This window comes from Lagopus muta, chromosome Z, assembly GCF_023343835.1.
Source record: "Lagopus muta isolate bLagMut1 chromosome Z, bLagMut1 primary, whole genome shotgun sequence".
Taxonomy (NCBI): Eukaryota; Metazoa; Chordata; class Aves; order Galliformes; family Phasianidae; genus Lagopus; species Lagopus muta.
This window is the reverse complement of record NC_064472.1, coordinates 53499939-53520221: the sequence shown is the minus strand read 5'-3', so window position 1 is coordinate 53520221 and position 20283 is coordinate 53499939. Positions and strand designations below refer to the sequence as shown.

General features: G+C 38.2%; 1 protein-coding gene across 6 annotated transcripts in view; it reads left to right on the top strand.

Annotated features, from left to right (window-relative positions):
* Positions 1-20283, top strand: part of MEGF10 (multiple EGF like domains 10) — a 95839-nt gene that overhangs the window by 57006 nt on the left and 18550 nt on the right. For all 6 annotated transcript variants that reach the window (XM_048932292.1, XM_048932294.1, XM_048932291.1 and 3 more), the window contains exons 10-14: positions 3253-3427; positions 4179-4299; positions 6840-7003; positions 9079-9181; positions 18337-18483. In XM_048932292.1, the coding sequence (XP_048788249.1) occupies positions 3253-3427; positions 4179-4299; positions 6840-7003; positions 9079-9181; positions 18337-18483 (710 nt within the window). The remainder of the gene's footprint in view (positions 1-3252; positions 3428-4178; positions 4300-6839; positions 7004-9078; positions 9182-18336; positions 18484-20283) is intronic.

Here is a 20283-nt window from a genome sequence, read left to right as displayed (position 1 = left end):
TTTCTTTTATGACTACCTGCCTGAGTAAAAAGTTGGACTTCCTCCAAACTAAGCTCCAAATAAGTATTGAAACAAATAGTTCAGAAGTGAGAACTTCCCTGCAGACTGTCACTTTTGGCATTTTTTTGAGAAGCAAGTCATCCAGGAGACAACTAAATATCAGTCATTCAGGATGCAACTTTCTTAACACATTAGGGAATATTGTCATTTCGTACTTTGTTACCACAAGTAATATTTGGGCTTGTTTTAGCCAAAGGAACTTCATAGCATTAATCCATTTAACAGCAGTCAGTAGTCCCAGGATACTAAAAAGGTACTGTACTGTATCTCCTCTTTTTATAAACTCCATGTGTCTGTATATTTAGGACTTTGAAGGGACTTCTTGGGATCTTTCACCTACATATGACCATTGATACAGATTTCTCAAAAAGGAGCTGTTGGCAGTCCTGAACTCCATGTTATTGTTCACACTCTTGCATTCACAGATAAGAAAATGAACTAAAGGTTAATTAAAAAAAGTAATTAGCAGCAAAAAATGTTCCTGATCTCAGATGAAACCTAAAAATATTGGGTACACATTTCTATTATGATATTATGATTGAGGAAATGGCATCAAAAACAACTTTGCCAATAATTCATTTTTTTTTAAAAAAAAGTGAAGTCAATTTACATGCAGGCTAGGCTAAGCTACAGTTATTCACTGCTGCTGTTGGTTAATGGAGCTCCTGAGAGTGAAAGGCATGCACACTGCTGTTCTAGCTATGAACAGTAGCGGCCAACATAGCCATGCACCCCATAAAGGGTTAGATACAGGTGCATTCCAGAGATTTTGTTCTTTTTGGACAGCAGCAAATAACAACCTTCTTCAGTCACGTGATGGTTCTTCCCTGTTATGTCTTTTCATAGGTATGAGCTAGAGTGAAAATCAGACACAGACTTCTGTTCCCTGATTAGGTGACACTACTGATATTCTCTTTTACTAGACTGCCAAGAATAAATCCAGAGTGAGTTAGCTGGCTGAAAATCAAGACATTCATCTGAATTGCTATAATACATATTTTCACAGATATATTTTATGTCAGTGTACAAAGTAAGGCTGTACTTCTAGAAAGTATGAACAAAAGACTGCAAATAAAAGTGAATGTACTGGCAGCATTTCTCAACATGTCTTTGTTTCCCTATCTTAACATAAATCTTATTGACAATTAAGCTAACTGCTTAATTTGATGGGATAACCCATCAAAAAGCTTTAGAACAACTCCAGCTTCCTACATCTAATTACAAATTATGGAGTACTGATTTTGGTGTCAATCAATATATGTGCAAGTATGCATTGTAACACTCACTGCGGGGGCACAGAATATCGATGCCTCTGTCTGCTTCATACCTAATGCTTGCTCATGCATATAGGCTCCCTCTATTCTGAAAGGAAAACAACCAACAACAAATGAAGCTGGGATTTACTCATACTCATATGTCTTAAAATACTAATTTTACATTTAAAATATTCTGATTCATATTCTAATGACTGTTCAGTCATGGATTGAACAACCCTTCCACATTCCCTGCCCTGTATTCCTCCACTGCTAAGAAACCTAGGGATTGGATCCAAAATGCCACTACAAAATGTCTAAATGTCTACAGGATGGAGTTAAGAATAGGGTACAAATCTGATTCTACCATCATGTGTTTTCTTAGTCTAGCATTTTGTTTTCCATGAGAATAGTTCTGTTCCAAGTAATTTCATTGGTAAGTATACTTATAACTGAATAAATAACCAGAAGTGTTGACTATGAATCCCATGAGTTTTGAATCAATTTTGCATACATCATTTAGCTAAAACAACTTTTCCTCTTGGCTTAATACTTTTAAAAAGAGGTTTTAATTCTTCATGACCCTCAAATTCTTGTACTGTTAAAGTGTATACAATTGTTTATACAGAACTGACTGTACCATAACATTTTATGCCCTTTATTAGTTCATTCTTTCCTTGATCAGCACTATATTGTCAGTTGTGTTTCACAGTAAGAAACTTCTGGTTTGAAAGAGCGTATTTTGAGACTAAGAGCAATTAATACTTCTTTTCCTTGTTATGCAACTTTTTCAAAGAACATGATTATTACTTATGTTATAGTACTTACAAGTGTAGTAGGTGTTTTTTAAAACTTTCCAGTGGCTAGGAAAATACTTTATTTCACACACACCACACACCCCCACGCAAATTGTAAGCAAATCTCACAGAATCAGTCTCTTGTCATGGGTAATTTAACGTGCCTGGACAAAGACACATTTTTCCAGCACACTTAAAGAAACTTCAATCAGTGGCAGACAAATATCTTTAAACAGTCTTTCCATTGTAAATATATTGGATTTGGATTGTAAGGCTTTCCTTTGGTGAGAATTAAGCAAGTGCTTTGTCTGCCAGAGTCTTACAGAGTACCCCATTGTGTCCACTTCTCCAGCACATACATCTTAGCACAGCTGATGATGTCCATTTGTTATGAGGCAACAGCTGTCTGACTGGCCCTTCAATGGAACTGCTGTTCCAGGTAGGGACAGATGGTCTGCCACCAGGTATGGCCAACATAGGGGAGATACTCTCCAAAAGATTCCTGGTCTGGTGGTATATCTGAATTCTACCCAATGCAAGTGATTTTGTAGCATTCCTGGAAAGATGCCTGTTGTTCTCTTTTAAACTAGAGGTTTGGAAAGAGCATGCTCGCAGCTCATTCAATGTTGTGTTACTGTTTTAGGATTAGTTGCTGTATTGTTATTTATTACAGAATTTTAGTGAAGCATCATTTCTCAGAGAAATTGCTGCTGAATTTGGTCAGCCTTATAAGGATCCTATTCTTATATAAAACAAACAGCTAGTGATACATTTCGGGATTTTAATGCTTTCATCACTTTAATATCAGTAACCACGGATATGTATTTAATAGTAAAAACTATGTTTTGAGAGATAAGTTTGTCTTCAACAAGCTGCAGAAAAGTGATATATCTTTTCTCTCCATGTCCTCTCAAAATGTCTGTATGATATGTAATACTAATTTCTTTTATCTTATTTGGCATGCATTTTTACATGTATAGACAGAACCCTTTGCTCTGTGGTTTGGGAAGGAAACCCATCTCTATGTATAGAATTCAAGATCCTTTCTGCAACCTATCTGTAGCAGCATTTTGTTCTCTGGAAAAAAATACTGGTGTCACATTTAGCCCTAAATTATTTATCCTTTCATCCCCTCTTGGCAGCTGTCACCCTATGTCTGGGGAATGCTCCTGCAAGCCTGGCTGGTCTGGGCTCTACTGCAATGAGACATGTTCTCCAGGGTTCTATGGCAAGTCTTGTCAGCAGATCTGCAGCTGCCAAAATGGTGCTGATTGCGACAGCGTGACTGGAAAATGCACCTGTGCCTCTGGATTTAAGGTAAATAAGTTTAACTTTCTTTACTGAAGTGCAGAAGGGTTAAAGATGCTAGAGTGTCCTTTCTATACTACAGTAAAGGAGAGGTAAGAATACTTGGCTATCACAGGGTGTGTTACAGAATAAGACCCTGGAAAGGCAGAATTTCTGTTTAGCTCTAAGTACTGAAATGTAACAGTGGTTAAGAAAGAAAAAGTTCACTGAGATACTTATTTTTACAGTGTAAGGTACATTTTTCAGTAGCTTTTACACATTTGCTGTTCTTTGTGCATTGGATGCTAATAATCTAACATAGAAATGTTTTTGCAGTATGACTACTCTAGCAGTAATATTTCAACTAAATTAATTCTTAAAAGATTTTGCATAACCACAGTATTTTCCATTAAACTACTATCTGACTGTATTTTGGTTTTGCAAAGGACTTTTTTATTACTAAAAATACCGTCTATTGATCTCACCATGTGCTGTTCGTTAGCTCTGTGACATGAGCTCTGATTGCAACTAATAGAAAACTAATGGTTATAGTAGACCTAAAAGTCATGGAGAACTCAGTGTGAAAGACTTCTTTTCTCTTAAATTCAGGATAAATTAGTGACAGCCTAGGATAGTCGTGACTTGTGTGTTTTCTGACTTGTGTGGCATCTGAGTCAGTCATCACAATCAGTCAATTCCATGTCCAGGTAGTTTGTTACAGCTACAGTTATATTGCCTGAACTTTCTGTAAGAGTTTTTAGACTATTTTTGTGTAATTCAGGGTGCTGATTGTGGTACTCCTTGTCTTCCGGGTACGTACGGAGTAAATTGTTCTTCTGACTGCAACTGTAAAAACGAAGCCATATGTTCACCAGTAGACGGTTCTTGTGCTTGCAAAGCAGGTAAGTGTGTCTTCAGATTAATATTCTGAAATCATAAAATCAAGTTGAGTTTTTGAAGTTGAGAAGAAGCAACGCATTTAATAAACAGCAGACCAACTGTAAGGCCATATATTTTATTCTCTATGCTTCTCCTGCAGTGAGGGGTGAAAAATGGGAGAGCATCTGCTCAGTGAAGAGGGCACATACTTTGTATTCATCTGAAAGAGCTGGATACTGTGGCTAGGTGAACTACTAGTATTTATTAAGTCTGGAATGGGCTGCCGCTTGCCTCTTCATGGCAGGGCTAGGATTTGCTAGAATGACTTCTGGTACGCAGTTTATGTGTTGTTAGGCTTCCTAGCCAAAGCAGCCCTATTTCTGCTCCATCTGGATGAGCACCAGGTCTGTCTACCACACTCTTTGTACCACAGACACAATTATTTTTCTGCCATTTTAACACTGATGTTGGTCTCTCAGCAAGAGACAAGTTTTGAAGAGATCTTTTCACATGTAAAGATCTACAGATCTATATGAGTTCCCATTCTATACAAAATATAATACTAAGTTCCATTTAAAGATCCCTTCCTGAAATACACATTGAGAATGTGCTCTTTTTTTCATTTCTGCTGTAAGAAAGCTTTTAAAAGGCAGCATCTCTCAGCTGTGATGCTGGATTACTGAGAAGAGAGGGGCAGGCAAATCCATAAGCCCAGTTTATGTATTCTCCCACTCTAAAAATGTTGGAGGGACCTCAAAACCCACCCAGCCCCAACTCGTGCCATGGGCAGGGCTTCCCCCCCCCCCCCCCCCCCAGCTCAGGCTGCCCAGGGCCCCATCCAACCTGGCTTTGATTACTTCCAGCAATGGGGCACCACAGCTTCTGTGGGCAGCTGTGCTACGGCCTCACCATTCTCTGAATGATTAATTTTCTCATAGTATGTAATCTAAGTATCCCTTCTTTTAGTTTAAAAGCATTCCCCCTTGTCCTATCACTATCATACTGTTTAAAAAGTCAATCTCCTCCAAAAAGGAGGTTTTTTTAAGCCTCCTTTAAGTGCTGGAAGGACATAATGAGGTCTCTCCAAGGCCTTCTCCAGGCTGAACAAGCCGAGCTCCCTCCACCTCTTTTCATAGGAGGGGTGCTCTAGATATCTGATCATGTCTCCTTACATCCTTTCCCTATTAACTGGATATATTTTCTACAAGTTTAATAACTCAGGTGCCCAGTGGAGGTTGGTTTGACGCTAGTAAGACAATGATGAAAATCCCATTGATTTCAATGAAATGAGAATACCCCCCAGTTTTCACATTGCATATAATTATCACTTTCCTGCTTTGCTCCTTCTACAAAAATTCTTCTTCTGCTTTTTGAATTAGTAGTCACATTGCTTTTCAGTCATGATATTTAGAAATTAGGCAGCTCTGTAGCTCCGAGAAAAGCAGGTTGGTGTGGGTAGATCAGCATGCATTTGGAATATGTAACCTGCCTGCCATTGAAAGATTCCATGTCTGACATTATTTGCTTCTTTTAACTGTGCTTATGCTATGGGAAGCTCTTTAAGGAGACAGAGAAGGTAACTTTAAAAAGCCTTGAAAAGCACTGGAGAGAAAGTGTCTCAATGTTTTAGCTATTACAGTGTAACATTTTTTCCTGCAATGACCCCTAAACTCTGAAATTATCAATCTAGGACACGAGGCAGCTCTATTTCAGTACATTTGTTTTGCATAGTCTATTGATTGTACTCTCTGCTGAATTATTTTTCCTTTCACTTACTGTAAACAAGGTACAAAATTAGAAACTTGACTTGTGTCATTGCTGATGATAACATATGAACTGGCTCACTTGTTTTCTGTCATACCCAGTAGTTGATCACACTTTTGAAAACCTATTTACATTTCTGTTTATCCAGTGCACAGTCTGTGAATCATTGCTAACAGACATAATCAGTGGTGAACACTGCATTTCAGAGACACTTTCTATTACATTCTATTTTGTGTGTTGAAGAGAAGTGCAGAAGTCATCTACAAGGTCTCCTGTGTATCCTTGGAGAAATCCAGCTTGTGCACTACTTTACTGTTTTACTTTCTCTATTTTTATATTTTTTCTTTTGGGGGGGTGTGGTGGGGAGGAAAATCTAAGATTTCTGTTAAAACCACACTGCAGAACTGTCTATATTTAGTAATGGTGTAAGAACTATGAAAGTAGCAGCTTAAGTGAAAAGACTGTGATTTTTTTTCAGGCTATCCCTGTAAACTTTCAAGATAGCTAGTACTTCTCAGCAAAATTTCAAGGTGTCTGTGATTACCTTTCAAATCTCTCATCAATGGCTCCTGCATGTTGGCACTGTCTGCAAAGTATGTGCTGTGCACAGATGTTACAAGGTGCCCTTCTGCGTCTTTGTTCAAATCCAGATAAATTCTCAGCTGAAATAGTATCGCTATCCCATTGAGATTCTGTGTGCCTCAGAGATTCCAAATGGGAGGTGGAGGGAAATGTGTGCTCAGTGAGGAGGTGGGGGGAAACCTGATTAATTTGTCACTTTAATTCTTGTTTATGGTAGGTTGGCATGGTGTAGACTGTTCCATCAATTGTCCCAGTGGTACCTGGGGACTTGGCTGTAACTTAACTTGCCAGTGTCTTAACGGAGGGGCTTGCAATGCTCTGGATGGAACCTGTACCTGCGCCCCGGGCTGGAGAGGAGAAAAGTGTGAACTCCCTTGCCAGGTAGTTCAATCATTTTGCTCAGTACGGCACTGTGTTAATACCGGGCAAGGGGACACTAGTATAATTCTTCTCACTTCATTGGAATAAATCCCTAAGAAGCGCTGCATCTAACAGTCATCCCATGTTTGACCAGATTCAAGATTAGGGACATAAAGCAATTCTTAAAGAATTTTTTGGGAATGCCTTTGTTTTTTTTTAAAATGTAGCTTAGCGTACACTCATTCTGATATAGCAAGTAAAGTGACAGACAAATCTAAAATATTCTGGAAAGCTGATTAGAGTGCTTCCTGAGTGTGTTTATGCAGCCTTTCCAACAAATGCATCTCAATTAGAAGACTAATTTTTGTTTTTCTAAAAAAGCTTCACTTATCACTTAGCATCTAATTCTGAAAGACGTTGGTAAGTATCTCCTAAATTCCATTAGTTCTTCTGAAAGTGGCTTGTTAGAAAAGATCAGTATTGTTTCATGCCATTTGCTCCATTGTTTCAAATATAGCAAGCTAGTGCTCAAAAGAAATTCTCAAATTTACAATTCCCAATCAACTTACTGTCATGTACTTTCTCACTCTCCACTCACCTCCTTTTATTTCTGTGTCAAATAGAATATTTTCCATATGTAAATGCATATCAATGAATTTCACTTTTTTCATTAAATTTAGAAAATCAATACCACTGTTCAGATTATTAATCAAGATTGACTTAAGTTTGGGCAAAATACATAGAAGACTAGAATTACCCTTTTTCAGCAATATATTTCAAAACTTCCTTTATTTCCAAATCTGATTATAAACAAAGGAAGTGCCTTCCTTAATCTTTTCTTTTTCTGTCTATAAAAATGGATTCTTCAGATGTGCAAAACTCTCCTTATTCTCAAGTAATGCATGATTTGTTCTACTTCAGACTGGACAGACTGGGAATTTAATATCTGTGTCCTATAGATCTATGAAACTCTACAGGGGAAAAAATAAAAAATAAAAATAAAAAAAGGGGGATACCAGATGAATTATGATGTATGTTTTATTCCACTTTTTGATGTAACTTTGACCGGTTTTTCATCTTGAATATTGTCTTTTAAACCGGACATATCTTTTCTTTATTTATTTCCTTTGCTGTGAATGGTCCCAGAAGTATTACTCAAAATTATCCTGCCTTTCTCCTTGGTTTTGATGTTTTACACTTTCTGTTTACTGATGTATTTTTGCCTTCTTTTGAAAAAGCAATTGTAAAAATTTTGGTTTTGTTTCTGAGATTGACCTTATATGAAATTATTGTCTAAAAGTTTGTGGCACCTTCTACTGAAGAAACAGGAAGTCAAATTCATGTATTCTGATACAGTTCCATGAAAATCAGCTGTGTTCTTTTGGCACAGTTGAACATACTGAGAAGGTTAACTTTTAATTTAACCTTTTGATAACATTTTTTGTTGGTTCAAAAATGTTCAACAGCCAAAATATAATTTTGTGTAATGTGTAATAGCAGAGAGCTTCTTTTCTGATATATTCTATGCTGTTATGCAGAAGAAAACATTATCAATCAAAAGAAAGTGATTCAGTGTGCATTCTTTAAGAAATAAACTTTACACTGAACATGTGTTTTAATACATTTCACTCCTATTTGATTCTTTTTTTTAGAAATTGTGAGTTTAAGGGCATCTTTTTTTTTTTTTTCTTTATTTTTTTGACAAATACATGAAAAAAACAATCTGAGGCAGGAAGGAAAGTGAATTAATTTCCCATCTCTATGACTCCTGGGTCATAGACAAGGGACTGAGATGTAAGAGAAATTAGAGGGACAGTACAAGAGACTTACAGTGCCACCAGTGATAGGGTAGGTTTGTGTTCTCTAAAAAATTAATCCAGAATTAATTCTTTATCTTCCCCGCTCAAATAAAAGAATGAAAATATAGGGCATCAACGTTTTTCTAAAGCCAGAAGCATTTTATATTAAGTAAACTGATTACAGGCTTAGAAGAGATCTGAGGTTTCCTTTTTCCTGAGGCAGGACTGACCAGAACTTGTTCTCATCCAACTCTCAGTTCTCATCATCTCTGTTTTGTTTTGTTTTCCTGGCTGCAGGACGGCACATATGGCATGGATTGTGCTGAACGCTGTGACTGCAGCCATGCAGATGGCTGTCATCCTACCACGGGTTACTGCCGCTGTCTACCAGGATGGTCAGGTACAAAAGAGACCATCGCAAAATACACCGAGAGTTTCCTGTATGATGGGATTTGGTCTCGTCTTTCTTTTTTTTGTGGGTAGAAGAGTAGTATGTGGGCTTGGAAGGAGAGGCGGCCAGTTCTGTGGCTGTTGTGTCCCTTCCTGTGATTCACAGTCATGGAATCCTTGCTGGCTGTGGTTTATATAGAAAACTAGGAATAGAAGATGAAATCTTACAACCTGTGTACCTCCACATCATGACTCCTCATAAAACTGTTGAACAGCTGCTGACAATCAATCTTGAGTTAGCAGTTTTGATATAAGTGGTGCAGAATTGTGTTGTGTTGCCATTGAAGTTTCTCATACTTTTGGAAACAAATAGATTCTCTTTATATATTTGGTCGTGAGTTCCCCTTTTTTTTTTTCCTGCAGCTTTGTTGTTGTGGCTTTAGGAAATATATATAGTTATTCACCAGAATTGTGTTTCATGCGTTATCAAAATGTTGCTTACAGAAAGCAGGGTTTTTTGAAAGTATGATGAAACTATGGGGAAGGTTCTACCATTGTGAAATAAATGTTCCCTTTATGAGATTTAATTCCCACATAGATCTCTATGCTGTAAACATTGGAAAAACTTGTTTATCTTCAATTATGATTAGTTGGCATGAGTTTGTCTTGCAGAATGTTCTGGATTTTGTGTTTCACTGTGAGATGCTCACTGCTGTAGCATTGCAAGGATCTGATTTCAAGTATGGACTCATTCCATTTAATAATGAAAAGCCAGGAAGAAAAACATACCTTTTAACTTCTGCTGTTTTATGAAAGGAGTTTTTTGTGATTTCGGATGTAGTATAGTATTGCTTAGTATCACCTCACCCATTCATAAGTTAACATTTTTCCTACTTGATTGGTAGTCCATTATACAATTGTTTTTCTTTTTTCTCTGGTGCTTCTAGCCATGTTAGATGGAGTTGAGTGGATAATCTGCAACAAGTAATGGCTTTGAAATGGTTAGCAAATTATTTTGCTCATAAAAGTTTGTGTAGAGTTTATGACTTCTCAGATACAATCTCTGTTGATCTTTCCCCAAAATTTTATGCGTTCTTATTTCTTTCACCTCTGTAGGTGGATCACAGGCATTCTGTGCAAAAGCCAGTGCCTGCAGTTCAGGTTGATTAGTTGTAGTCAAGTACAGCTTACCTACTTCTTATTAGTGCAATTTGTCTGTAGGTTTGTGCCAAGTTCTCTGAAGAGGCTTTTTCCTTATTGTACTGTTCTGCAGCTGGTTTCAGTGTAAAAGACAGAGGTTTCCAGAGCCAGCACTTACCTTTGTGCGAGGCTTTGACTGAATTTATTCTCCTCCCACAAGCTGCAGTGTAACTTGCTGTCAGCCACTCAGATACCTCTGGGAAATGACTACCACAAGAATGCAAAAACAATAGAGATGATTTGAGTGGGTTGTTAAAAAAAAAACAACACAAATTTAACAAACAAAACAAGCAAGCAAGGAGACAAAAAATAATAATAATAATAAAAAAAAAACAACAAAAACCCAACCCAATACAAACAAATAAACATGATTCCATTTTTTTTCTAGAGATGCTGCTTTGTGTTACGGGTTATTTTCTTAGGATATTAATGGCCTCTGATTTGTTCTAATTAGCCTCAGAATTGCATTTAGGTCTTTGAACATTCTTTCTCAAAACTTTATTTGAATGGTTCAAAATACAAGTTGTTAAGTTAATAAATCTATGAAAACATACAGACATTGAAAGATACGTAACAGTTGCAGATCTTCAGGGACCTTGGTGTGGAGAGTTAGTGAGGTTCACAAGCTCTGGATGTACTGTCCAGATTAAGTCTTACGAGTTTTCTGGTACTGGGACAAATAGTCAGAGACCAAAAGTATGTAAATGAGTAAAGCCAAATTAAAAGCAGTAGTTCTGAAAGGTCACAGTACAAATCTTAGCAGTGCTGGAATTCAAATATTGAAAAGGACAAAATATTTTTGCCTTTAGTAAAAGCTTGCTACTTCTGCATATTTAGACTTCCTGTGTGATTGTAGATATAACTGGATACCCATCGCTGGATTATGTCATCTCAGCAGTGTGTAAGACTAGTTTGAACAAGTTGGTGATGTCTAGACATACAACATGACATAAATGTGATAGCTTGCTTTATACTCAGTGTCTGGAAAAATCTTACTCCCACACTTCACATGTTGGAGCTGGGACAGGAGGAATCTGTTCTTTGAGTAGACATTTATATTTAGAATAATTTAAAAAAGGAGAGAATATTTTAGAAATGGGCTCTCAAATAGCTGTAATGTAATGTTACACTGCAGAGAATAGCATTAGACTTCAGGATTAAGAAGGGTTGTTGTATGCATATGTGTGTGCGTAATAGGTGGAGAAACAGGTGGAGAATTTGTAAAATAAATAAATAAATAAATAGCAAAACAAAAATCAACTCCAAACGACCCAGCAACAACAACAAAAAACCAACACTCAAACAGGAAACCAGTTTGGGATCTAATGATGCTAAAACAAATGATGGTTATTGTTGCTGAACAAACGTTGAAGGGAGTGTTGAAAAAGCACATTTAAACAAGCTTTTTTTATTATTATGTTTTTTAATTATCTTTTTTATTATCTTTTTTTTAAAAGAATAAATCAGTGAGTTCAAGTCAAATTTCTCAGAATGTTCTGATGCCTCCAAATTTATGTAAAGCTTCAGAAAAGATACTTTAAGTGTAGTTCTTTTCTCATCTCTCTGAATAGGTCATTTTTCTAGTTTGCTCAGGGAAAAAGAGTTCATGTAACTCTGCTGAAACAGATTGGGAGTGGAAGATTTTTCCCTTGCTGGTGGATACAGTTGTGCCATAGCACTGGGGCAGAGGAAGCGCACTGCCCTGGAGACAGTCAGAGCCCTAGTAGGATAAATGCACCTCGGATAGCCAGGGCAGCTTTGCTGACATGCTTCCTGTGCTTTGGTCCCAAGACAGAACCGTAGCTGAGCATTCTGTCAGCAGAAAGATGCCAGATAGCTTAGTTTCTTAAATAAGCTTAATTTTCAAACATGCCTGTTGTATAATCTGCAAATGGTAGCTATGAGTGAAGTTCTGTTTCTAGTACTGTGTCAGGAATTGTGGCAAAACTCTAGAAATAATTGAAATTGTTTAAATAACCTTTATGTTTTAAATTTAGTTTCTTTTGTCTATGCAGCTACTTAGAATTTGATTCCTAAACACAAGTCCCTTCCTATATAGGACTCCTGTTAGAGACTGCACTGCTTAAGTGTTCATTCTACAGCAGATTAATTCTGTTGAAAGAAGCAAGAGTTAAGGGTGATGTTTTTTTCCAGGCAATCTTGCCATTCCCTCACATTCCAGGAGCCACATGACATGATGGTACAAATGAGAAACATCCGCCCACACTGAAGATGATGTCTGCCCCAAACACTCTCATCCGCTGACATTTTCGCTATGACTTATAAATAACTTTTCTTCATCTGGAGAGAGTGCAATAGCTAGACAGTGGAAAAGAGTAAGAGGCATTAAAATAAAAAGCCTAAAGGTAGAGAAAAGACAAAGAAAACATACCTCCTCAACAAGTAATGATAATTAAGCCTCCTAATAATTTATACCAAAACCTTAAGTTAACTTTTGTGAAAGAGCCACCTCTACCACTTCCCTCAATAACCACACAATCCAGCAAGCACCGTGGTACCTGTTAATTTCATTCCTTAAACTTAACCTGTGCTACAAGCAGCTGCCAAGAACACAGATGATCCAAACTGCCTAAAATATCAGATAATCCATATTCTTGCAAACTGGAGTTTTTCATTGAAGCACTGTAAAAGAGGCAAAGGTTTTCTTCCAGACAGTCTGCTTACTGCAGTACAAAGTGGGTGTCAGTGGTAACGCACTGCGGTTGTGCTTTCTTGGATGTAGTTCTCTTGGACCTTTCTGTTTATGAAGAAATGTCATGTCATACTCATACCACGCTTGTTATTTTAAAAATCAATTTAAAGGCTGTGTTGTGCCAGGGATTGTGAAATACCGGTAGTCTGCTATCTGAACCAAAACAATAGCGTCGGTTTATGGAAAAGACAGATGCAGAAATATCAGCCTACATTCTACCAGCACACATGGTGTTTATTCATATGCTGTGTCAGATAGCATATTGGTGACTTTGCTGCGCTGACACCTGCTGATGCTAGTCAGATTGTCCATCACCAGATGTGTTGTTGCTGTGAGGAAGTGCTGTGTCCTTTCCATGTGCTCGCGACGTTACTACTGAGAAGCACATTTGTTGCTGGATTAGAGCGGACAGGATTGTCATCTGACACCCTCTCCACTGATGCAAATAACTAGGTCCCCAGGGAAGCACCAGCTAGACCTCTCCCGTGCTCCTTAGCTTTTACTGTGTACACAATTTTCTTTTTTCTACTACATAGAAGAAAAAGGCATAAAAGAGTACTGCCATAGGCCTTTCTCACATTCAGACTGAGAAATGAGATGCCACTGGGAGCACACACAGGGCTGGCACCCTTGTGCACCCCAGGCAGGAGCCTCTTCCGAGACAGTTTTTCCTCCACACTGGCCAACTTCTCTCTGCTTCTGAAGTGCAAGTGTCTGTTGTTGCAGATATTCTGTGCAGCACAAACTGAAGTTGCATGTGTGCATGGTGTCATGATAAACAGTGTATTTACTCTCCAAACTTCAGTTAAGGGATTTGGCTCACCCTAACTGTGTCACTGTGCCTGCATCTCTTTTGCCTGTGCATTGCAGTGAGTCTTTGTGTGAAGTAAATATCACTATTTTAAAAGAAGAACTTTACGTCAGTGCATTAAGGACATTCATTTTCTACCTGCTAAGAAGGTAAGAAAGGGAGAAATGGTGTTTTTCTGTTACTTTCCTGTGGCTACCAAAAATGCTGTAGATGACAAGAGAAGCATCTCTGGGTTGGTTGAGTGTGCAGCAACATTTTGGCTTTGAGAAAGATACCAGGGTATCTCAGAAGTGGTTCTTCCACTAAAAAATATAGTTACTGATATTTGCTTTTAATTTGATACAGCGCTGCTGCACAGAAGTGTTTGTGCCTGGCTTCCTACCAGAACTCCTAAACACAAACTTTTCTACAGCTTTCAGTGATGAAGCAGCAGCGTGAACTTGTAGAGAAAAATCTTTAATCCTTTTCGTAGCTGCTTAATGAGACACTTCCTTCAGCTATGGATCAAGGCCTTCCCTTCTGTTAGGGACAATGAGGGTACTTCTAAGCAGCGTCTCTGAATTTTTCCACCACTTCCCTGTGTTACTGCTTCCTTATTTGGGCTGCTTATCCTTTTGACAGAGAAGCAAGGAAGCAATTCTGCTCCAGTTTTCTCCCATCATAAGTCTCAGATTACTTAAACAGCAGTAATTCATTGTTTAACAGCTTTTCTCAAGTAATTAAATATAAAAGGTGATATCTTGCACGATAATGGAAGTTCATCATTAGCCTGATAGAACCAAACATTTTTAAGGCTCGATCTTGTTTATACTGTATATTAAGTTCAGTTCTGAACAATGGAAAGTAAGGCACTGTGCAAACAAGGTTTAATTTTGAGGCTATCCTTGAAAATTCCATGTGTTGTGAAGATAAATTGTGTAGCAAATATATGAAAAAAAAAGTCTTTACTTACTAATTTTTGATAACTTTTATCAGAATAATGAAAACAAAATAACAAAGAAAATAACAAAAGTCCAATAACAATTTACCTTGGAAGATCGTAAGAAATAATTGTTGAATTTTGGATGCATCATTGAGTCTAAAAATATTAAAAATACAGTATGGAGAGTATGTAAACACTCTGCTAGCATGGGCAGAAACGTTCCTATCCTTAAATAATTGTTTTCTTTATTCATTCAATTACAAACGCTGGGGGAGTGCTGATTTAAACGTGGGGCCCCCGACATAAAGCGCTGGATATAAAATGCATGAGCATTTCTTCAGAGCAGCTTAGCTGAAGTTTATCATGACCATTCAGCTATTGCCTAGCAACTTGTGAAGGCCATCAAAGAGTTCTTTGTCCATTGCTCTGGCAAAAACATTTCCTCACAGATATCCTTATCACTATTAAGATCAGCACAAAAACTGATCAAAACCAATTTTGTTGCATACAAAGTTAATACTCGCTTAATTTTGCAGCAATTGTAAGCCTGCTGATACCAGTGTTGTGAAAGCTGAGTCTAATCTTGTTTCCAACTTCTTGTAAAAGTGTTGTTTTCTTCTCCTTCATTTCTAGCTTTTCTGTAAAAACACAGCATGTAAAGCATCAGATTTTGTGAAATTCTCATTTTACTTTTCAACTTTTAATATTTCTGACCTATTCTTTCTCAAAAATATTTATATTTAATATTGTGAAAATGTGAAACTCAGTTTCCCATTTATCTTGTCTTACTTATCTAATTATGAGCTATTGAGTGAGGCTTAAAAATATTTTTATTAACAGAGAGGTAGTAAGTCACTGAATCAATTTCTATTTCCTCTCTGCTACTTATCATTCTTAACACTCTTGGACACAGAAGTGCAATTGATTTTGTTTATGATCAGCAGCAAATATAATAAAATTGCTTTTATAGTGAAATAGACGTCATAATCAGCACTCTTTCAATACACTAAATTGTCATAACTGTTATTCAGTGATGTGCTTTTGCTGAGCAGGGGGATTTCATATCGACCACCTCCTCGTATGTGCTGAAAAGGGGGAACAAGAGGTAAATTTTAGTTTCCCAAATGGATAATTTTCCCTGATGTGTACTGGAGAAACTTGTTTCTTTTTTATTTTTAATAGTGCTGCTTCACTCTTGTAAGTCTTGTGGATCTGAGGAGTATGCATCCCTTGTCTTTTCTGTCCCGGTATGTCCAGTATCACTCTTTGACACCATGCTGTCATAAAGCATCCTCTGTGCACCGATCAAGACGATATAATTGAGCCTGGTGTTATTGTATGTCACTGGTCTACATAACTGCACATAATGCACTCTGGTAACTCTTGGCAACCACTGACTTGTTAACAGTGACCATTGTATACTGAACACCACTGAAACTCATTAGGACTCCGTGAAAAATGTCTTTTCTCTATTGGGGTTCGCTGAGCAGAGCTCTGTATGATATGACAGATAACACTCAAGTGAACAGAATGTCAGGCTCAGCTCTGAAAGCCCCTGCATGTGTCAGCTTGTACTTTCACAGACACAAACCCAAGTTTTCAATTTGAGAGCCTCAAGCAGAGAAGTCCTAAGTGCCTGAAATAAGTGGTCTTGTTTCTAAAAAATGCAGTGATCTCATCCTGCTTGTGTGCATCAGCATCTCTCAGAATCAAACCCCTCTTTTATATCTGTTCATACACAAGTAGAGACTTCTATGAAAAAGCTGACCCAGATGCTGAGGAGCCAGCTTATCTCTCTGGCTCTCAAATGTAGTAGATAAAACCAGCAGAATGGCATTGCCTGTGCAAGCAGAAATGAAAAAGTTAGTCGTGGTGGAAGAGGGTTTCATTTTGGGGGGTTCCTTTCATTTTTCAGGTTGGTACTAACCAAGTAATCATTGGGCTCTGCTGTTCTACTGTCTCATGCTGGCTTCTAAAAATCAAGTATTTTCTCTCTTGCTAGCAGCAATTGGTGCAATCTGTTGAGCCACATATTTGATTATTCAAACTGTTGATTGTCTTGCAAAGAAACAATTTGAGCGTCTGCAGCTTCACCTTTCCTCTAATTAGAGAGTTGGTCTTTGGATGTAGGCAGCATTACACAGCCCATGTCGTGGGGGTTGGGGAATTACCTCTGTGTCTGCCCTGTGCATAAACAGCGTAATTATTTTTCAGTGTTGCTACAAACACTGCTTTTTGCTCTTTAGACTTAAAGACTTTTTCTTGTCATATGTGAAACTGTTTTGCTTTATTAGAACTCTGGCAGCCCACGGACCTGTGATATATTTTTCTGGAAATACTTACACAGCAAGACATACTTGTGGTTGGATGTTGTCCACTTTTCCCTTAGCAAAGGGCTTCGTTCAGTAGAGGCGCTACAATAATACTTAATTGTTAATGCAAAGTACTGTAGACACAACACGGTCTGAGTTCCACAGCGGTGGTGCCTGCTGGCATGTAGCATGCAGCTTACTTTCTGAAGGCAGACAGCGTTAGAAGGAACTAGGAGAGTTATATTTAACGTTTCTGTGCTGCAACAGGAAAAAAAAAAAGTGATGAAGTGTGATTATAATGAGCAGTTTGCGTTACGGCACATGTATGGGGGTTCACACTGGTGAACTTCTAATCAATTTTATGCCAGAAGTGGTTAGACAAAACGACTGACTGACCAGCATCCTTAACAGTGCTGCAGCTAAGCATTTTGGAATGCTCACGTGTTGTGTTTTGAAACTCTTTGTGTGCACTACATTTTTCCATTTGGTATGAGGCTTAGCGGTAATCAGCTCACTACTAATTAGAAATCATTCTGTGTTCTGAAGCCCATTATTACACAGAATTATCTCAGACCTTAAGAATTTTTACATTCAGGGGGAAAAGCTGCTGCAGTGCCTTTTGTCATGCATTTCCCTAACACTAAATTTGAAAATAAGCTTTTGCTGTTTTAAAGCAGCCATTATGGAAGAAGCAAAAGCCATTATTTTGTTGCGTTTGAATTACTTTCTACTTTCATTTCTCTATTGATACAATTGGTGAAAGTGAGAGGAAAAAAAGAATTTTTATCCTGGAAAATGATTGAGCTCTTTATAATACTGAGGGACTTGCAGTTGTCTTTTTAGGAGATCTTAAATTGCTAGTGGCAAGGAAGCCTGAAGGTAGCATCCCATGGAGCTCTTATGTTCCATGTGAACTGGCTATGGAAGTACTTGTTACAGAGCTCAGGATCAGCTTTTAAGTGCATCTAAAATTTTCTACTGCTAGAATGTAAAAGAAAGTTACTACTCAGGGGCCTGGGGAATGTAGGCACAGAGATTCATGTCTACCTTATTCTTGTTCTATTCTCCTGACATTACTGATATTTTCATAAACAGTTTTTGTTGTCACTGTTTTGAAAAATGAGTCCTCTGAGAACCAAAACTTTAAAATAACTGTGCAGAAAGCCTCTTAATGTTTTCGTGCTGACAATCTTGCTTATGGTTGCAGGTATACACTGTGACAGTGTGTGCGCTGAGGGACAGTGGGGACCAAATTGCTCACTGTCTTGCTACTGCAAAAATGGGGCATCATGCTCTCCAGATGATGGAATCTGTGAGTGTGCACCAGGATACCGAGGCACCACCTGTCAGAGAAGTAAGGACAAAGTAAAACTTTCTATAACCAAAACTGTATTGAAACATGGAATGAGTAAGATATAATAACTCATTAGTTTTGTTAATTGCACTAGGAAATACAGTGCAACAGTCCTTAAGGGGGTCTTTCAATTGTAAAAATGTATGGATGCACAGAAGGGTGATCTGAAGTCAACAAATCTTTCCAAATAGAACTTCTTTTTGTGGTGTAACTGACACACCAGATGACTGTGCTGCCATTTAACAAAATCTGGTTAGGCTGGAGAGTTAGGCAGACAGGAGTCTGAGGAGATTCATCAAGAACAAGCGTGGCGTCCTGCACATGTCGATGAATAATCTCACACATCTGTGTCGATTCAGGGCTGAACTGCTGAAGAGGAGCTCTGCAGAAAAGGACCTGGGTGTCTCGGTGGACAGTAAGTTGGTTATGTGCCAGCAGTGTGCATTTGTGGCCAAGAACACTGATGGTATCCTGGGCTGCATTAAAAAGAGCCCCTCCTACTCTGCCCTAGTGAGGTCACATCAAGAGTACTGTGTCCAGCTCTGGGCTCCCCAGTTCAAGAAAGACAGGGAAATTCTAGGGAGAATCCAGTGGAGGGCCACGAAGATGGTTAGGAGCCTCAAGCATCTCCCATATGAGGAAAGACTGAGAGCCCTGTGACTTTTCAGCCTGGAGAAGAGAGGATGAAAGAGAAGCTGTCATTGTTTATATATATATAATGAACAGGTGTCAAATGGATGGGGCCACACTCTTTTCAGTGGTATGCAGAAACAGAACGAGGGGCAACAGGCACAAACTGAAACAAAGCGTGTTTCATACAAACGTATGAAAGAACTTCATTACTGTTAGGGTGGCGTAGCACTGCAGCAGGCTGCCCAGAGAAGTTGTGGAGTCTCCTTCTCTGGAGATATTCAAGACCTGCCTGTCTCCTGTGCAACCTGCTGCAGGGAGTCTGCTCTAGCCGGGGATTGGACCTGATGATCTGCAGAGGTCTTTACCAACACTTGCAAATCTGTGATAACTATTTTATTCATGTTTTGTGCAGTGACATTGTTATGTTCATGACTTTTTGAGAAATAAATTAGGTAGGAGACTCAGCTCTAAGGTCAACATTTTTCAAATGCAATTGACAATTATTAATTTTATAATGCATATTTTGGCAGGTAAATAAAACATCTGTGAGTTTCAGAAGCTCAAAACTTTAGCTTTCCACTGAATCTGGTAGGAATCATTAGCGTATCTACTGCCTCTTTAGGCTTTCATTTTGAAGCAGTGGTAAATGGCCAATGGCATCAGACGTAAGTAAAGGATACCACATTGAAAAATATGCTCCTATAAAATTTAAATGCTCCAAGAGAAGAGATGCAGATAGAATGAGGCAATTCATACTGATACAGGAAGGCAAAAATATGACATACAAGTATCTGCCCCCAGGAAAATCTGTGACAGCTTTTTAGCAGCTTAGCTTTCTTTACATAGTTGTAGTTTACATAGTTTACATAGTTGTAGTTCTATATGAAAGGTGCTCAGAGCAGAGAAATGCAAGTCCTCTGCAAATGGAAATAGCTGTACTTTGACAGGGTCAAAAAGCAGGGGAAATAAGGCCAAGGTGTGATGCTCCTAGGGCCTCTCCAGAAGAGGTGGAAGAGAAAGAAGGTGTCATGAAGTTAGAATTACCAGAAGATAGGAGAATCAGAAGAAGACGAACAGTCCACAAATGGCAAGATTTCACACTGAAGAATGTTTGCCTTTGGTACCATCAAATCCCACATCAGTAGAGCATTAGTGTTCCTTTAGGAT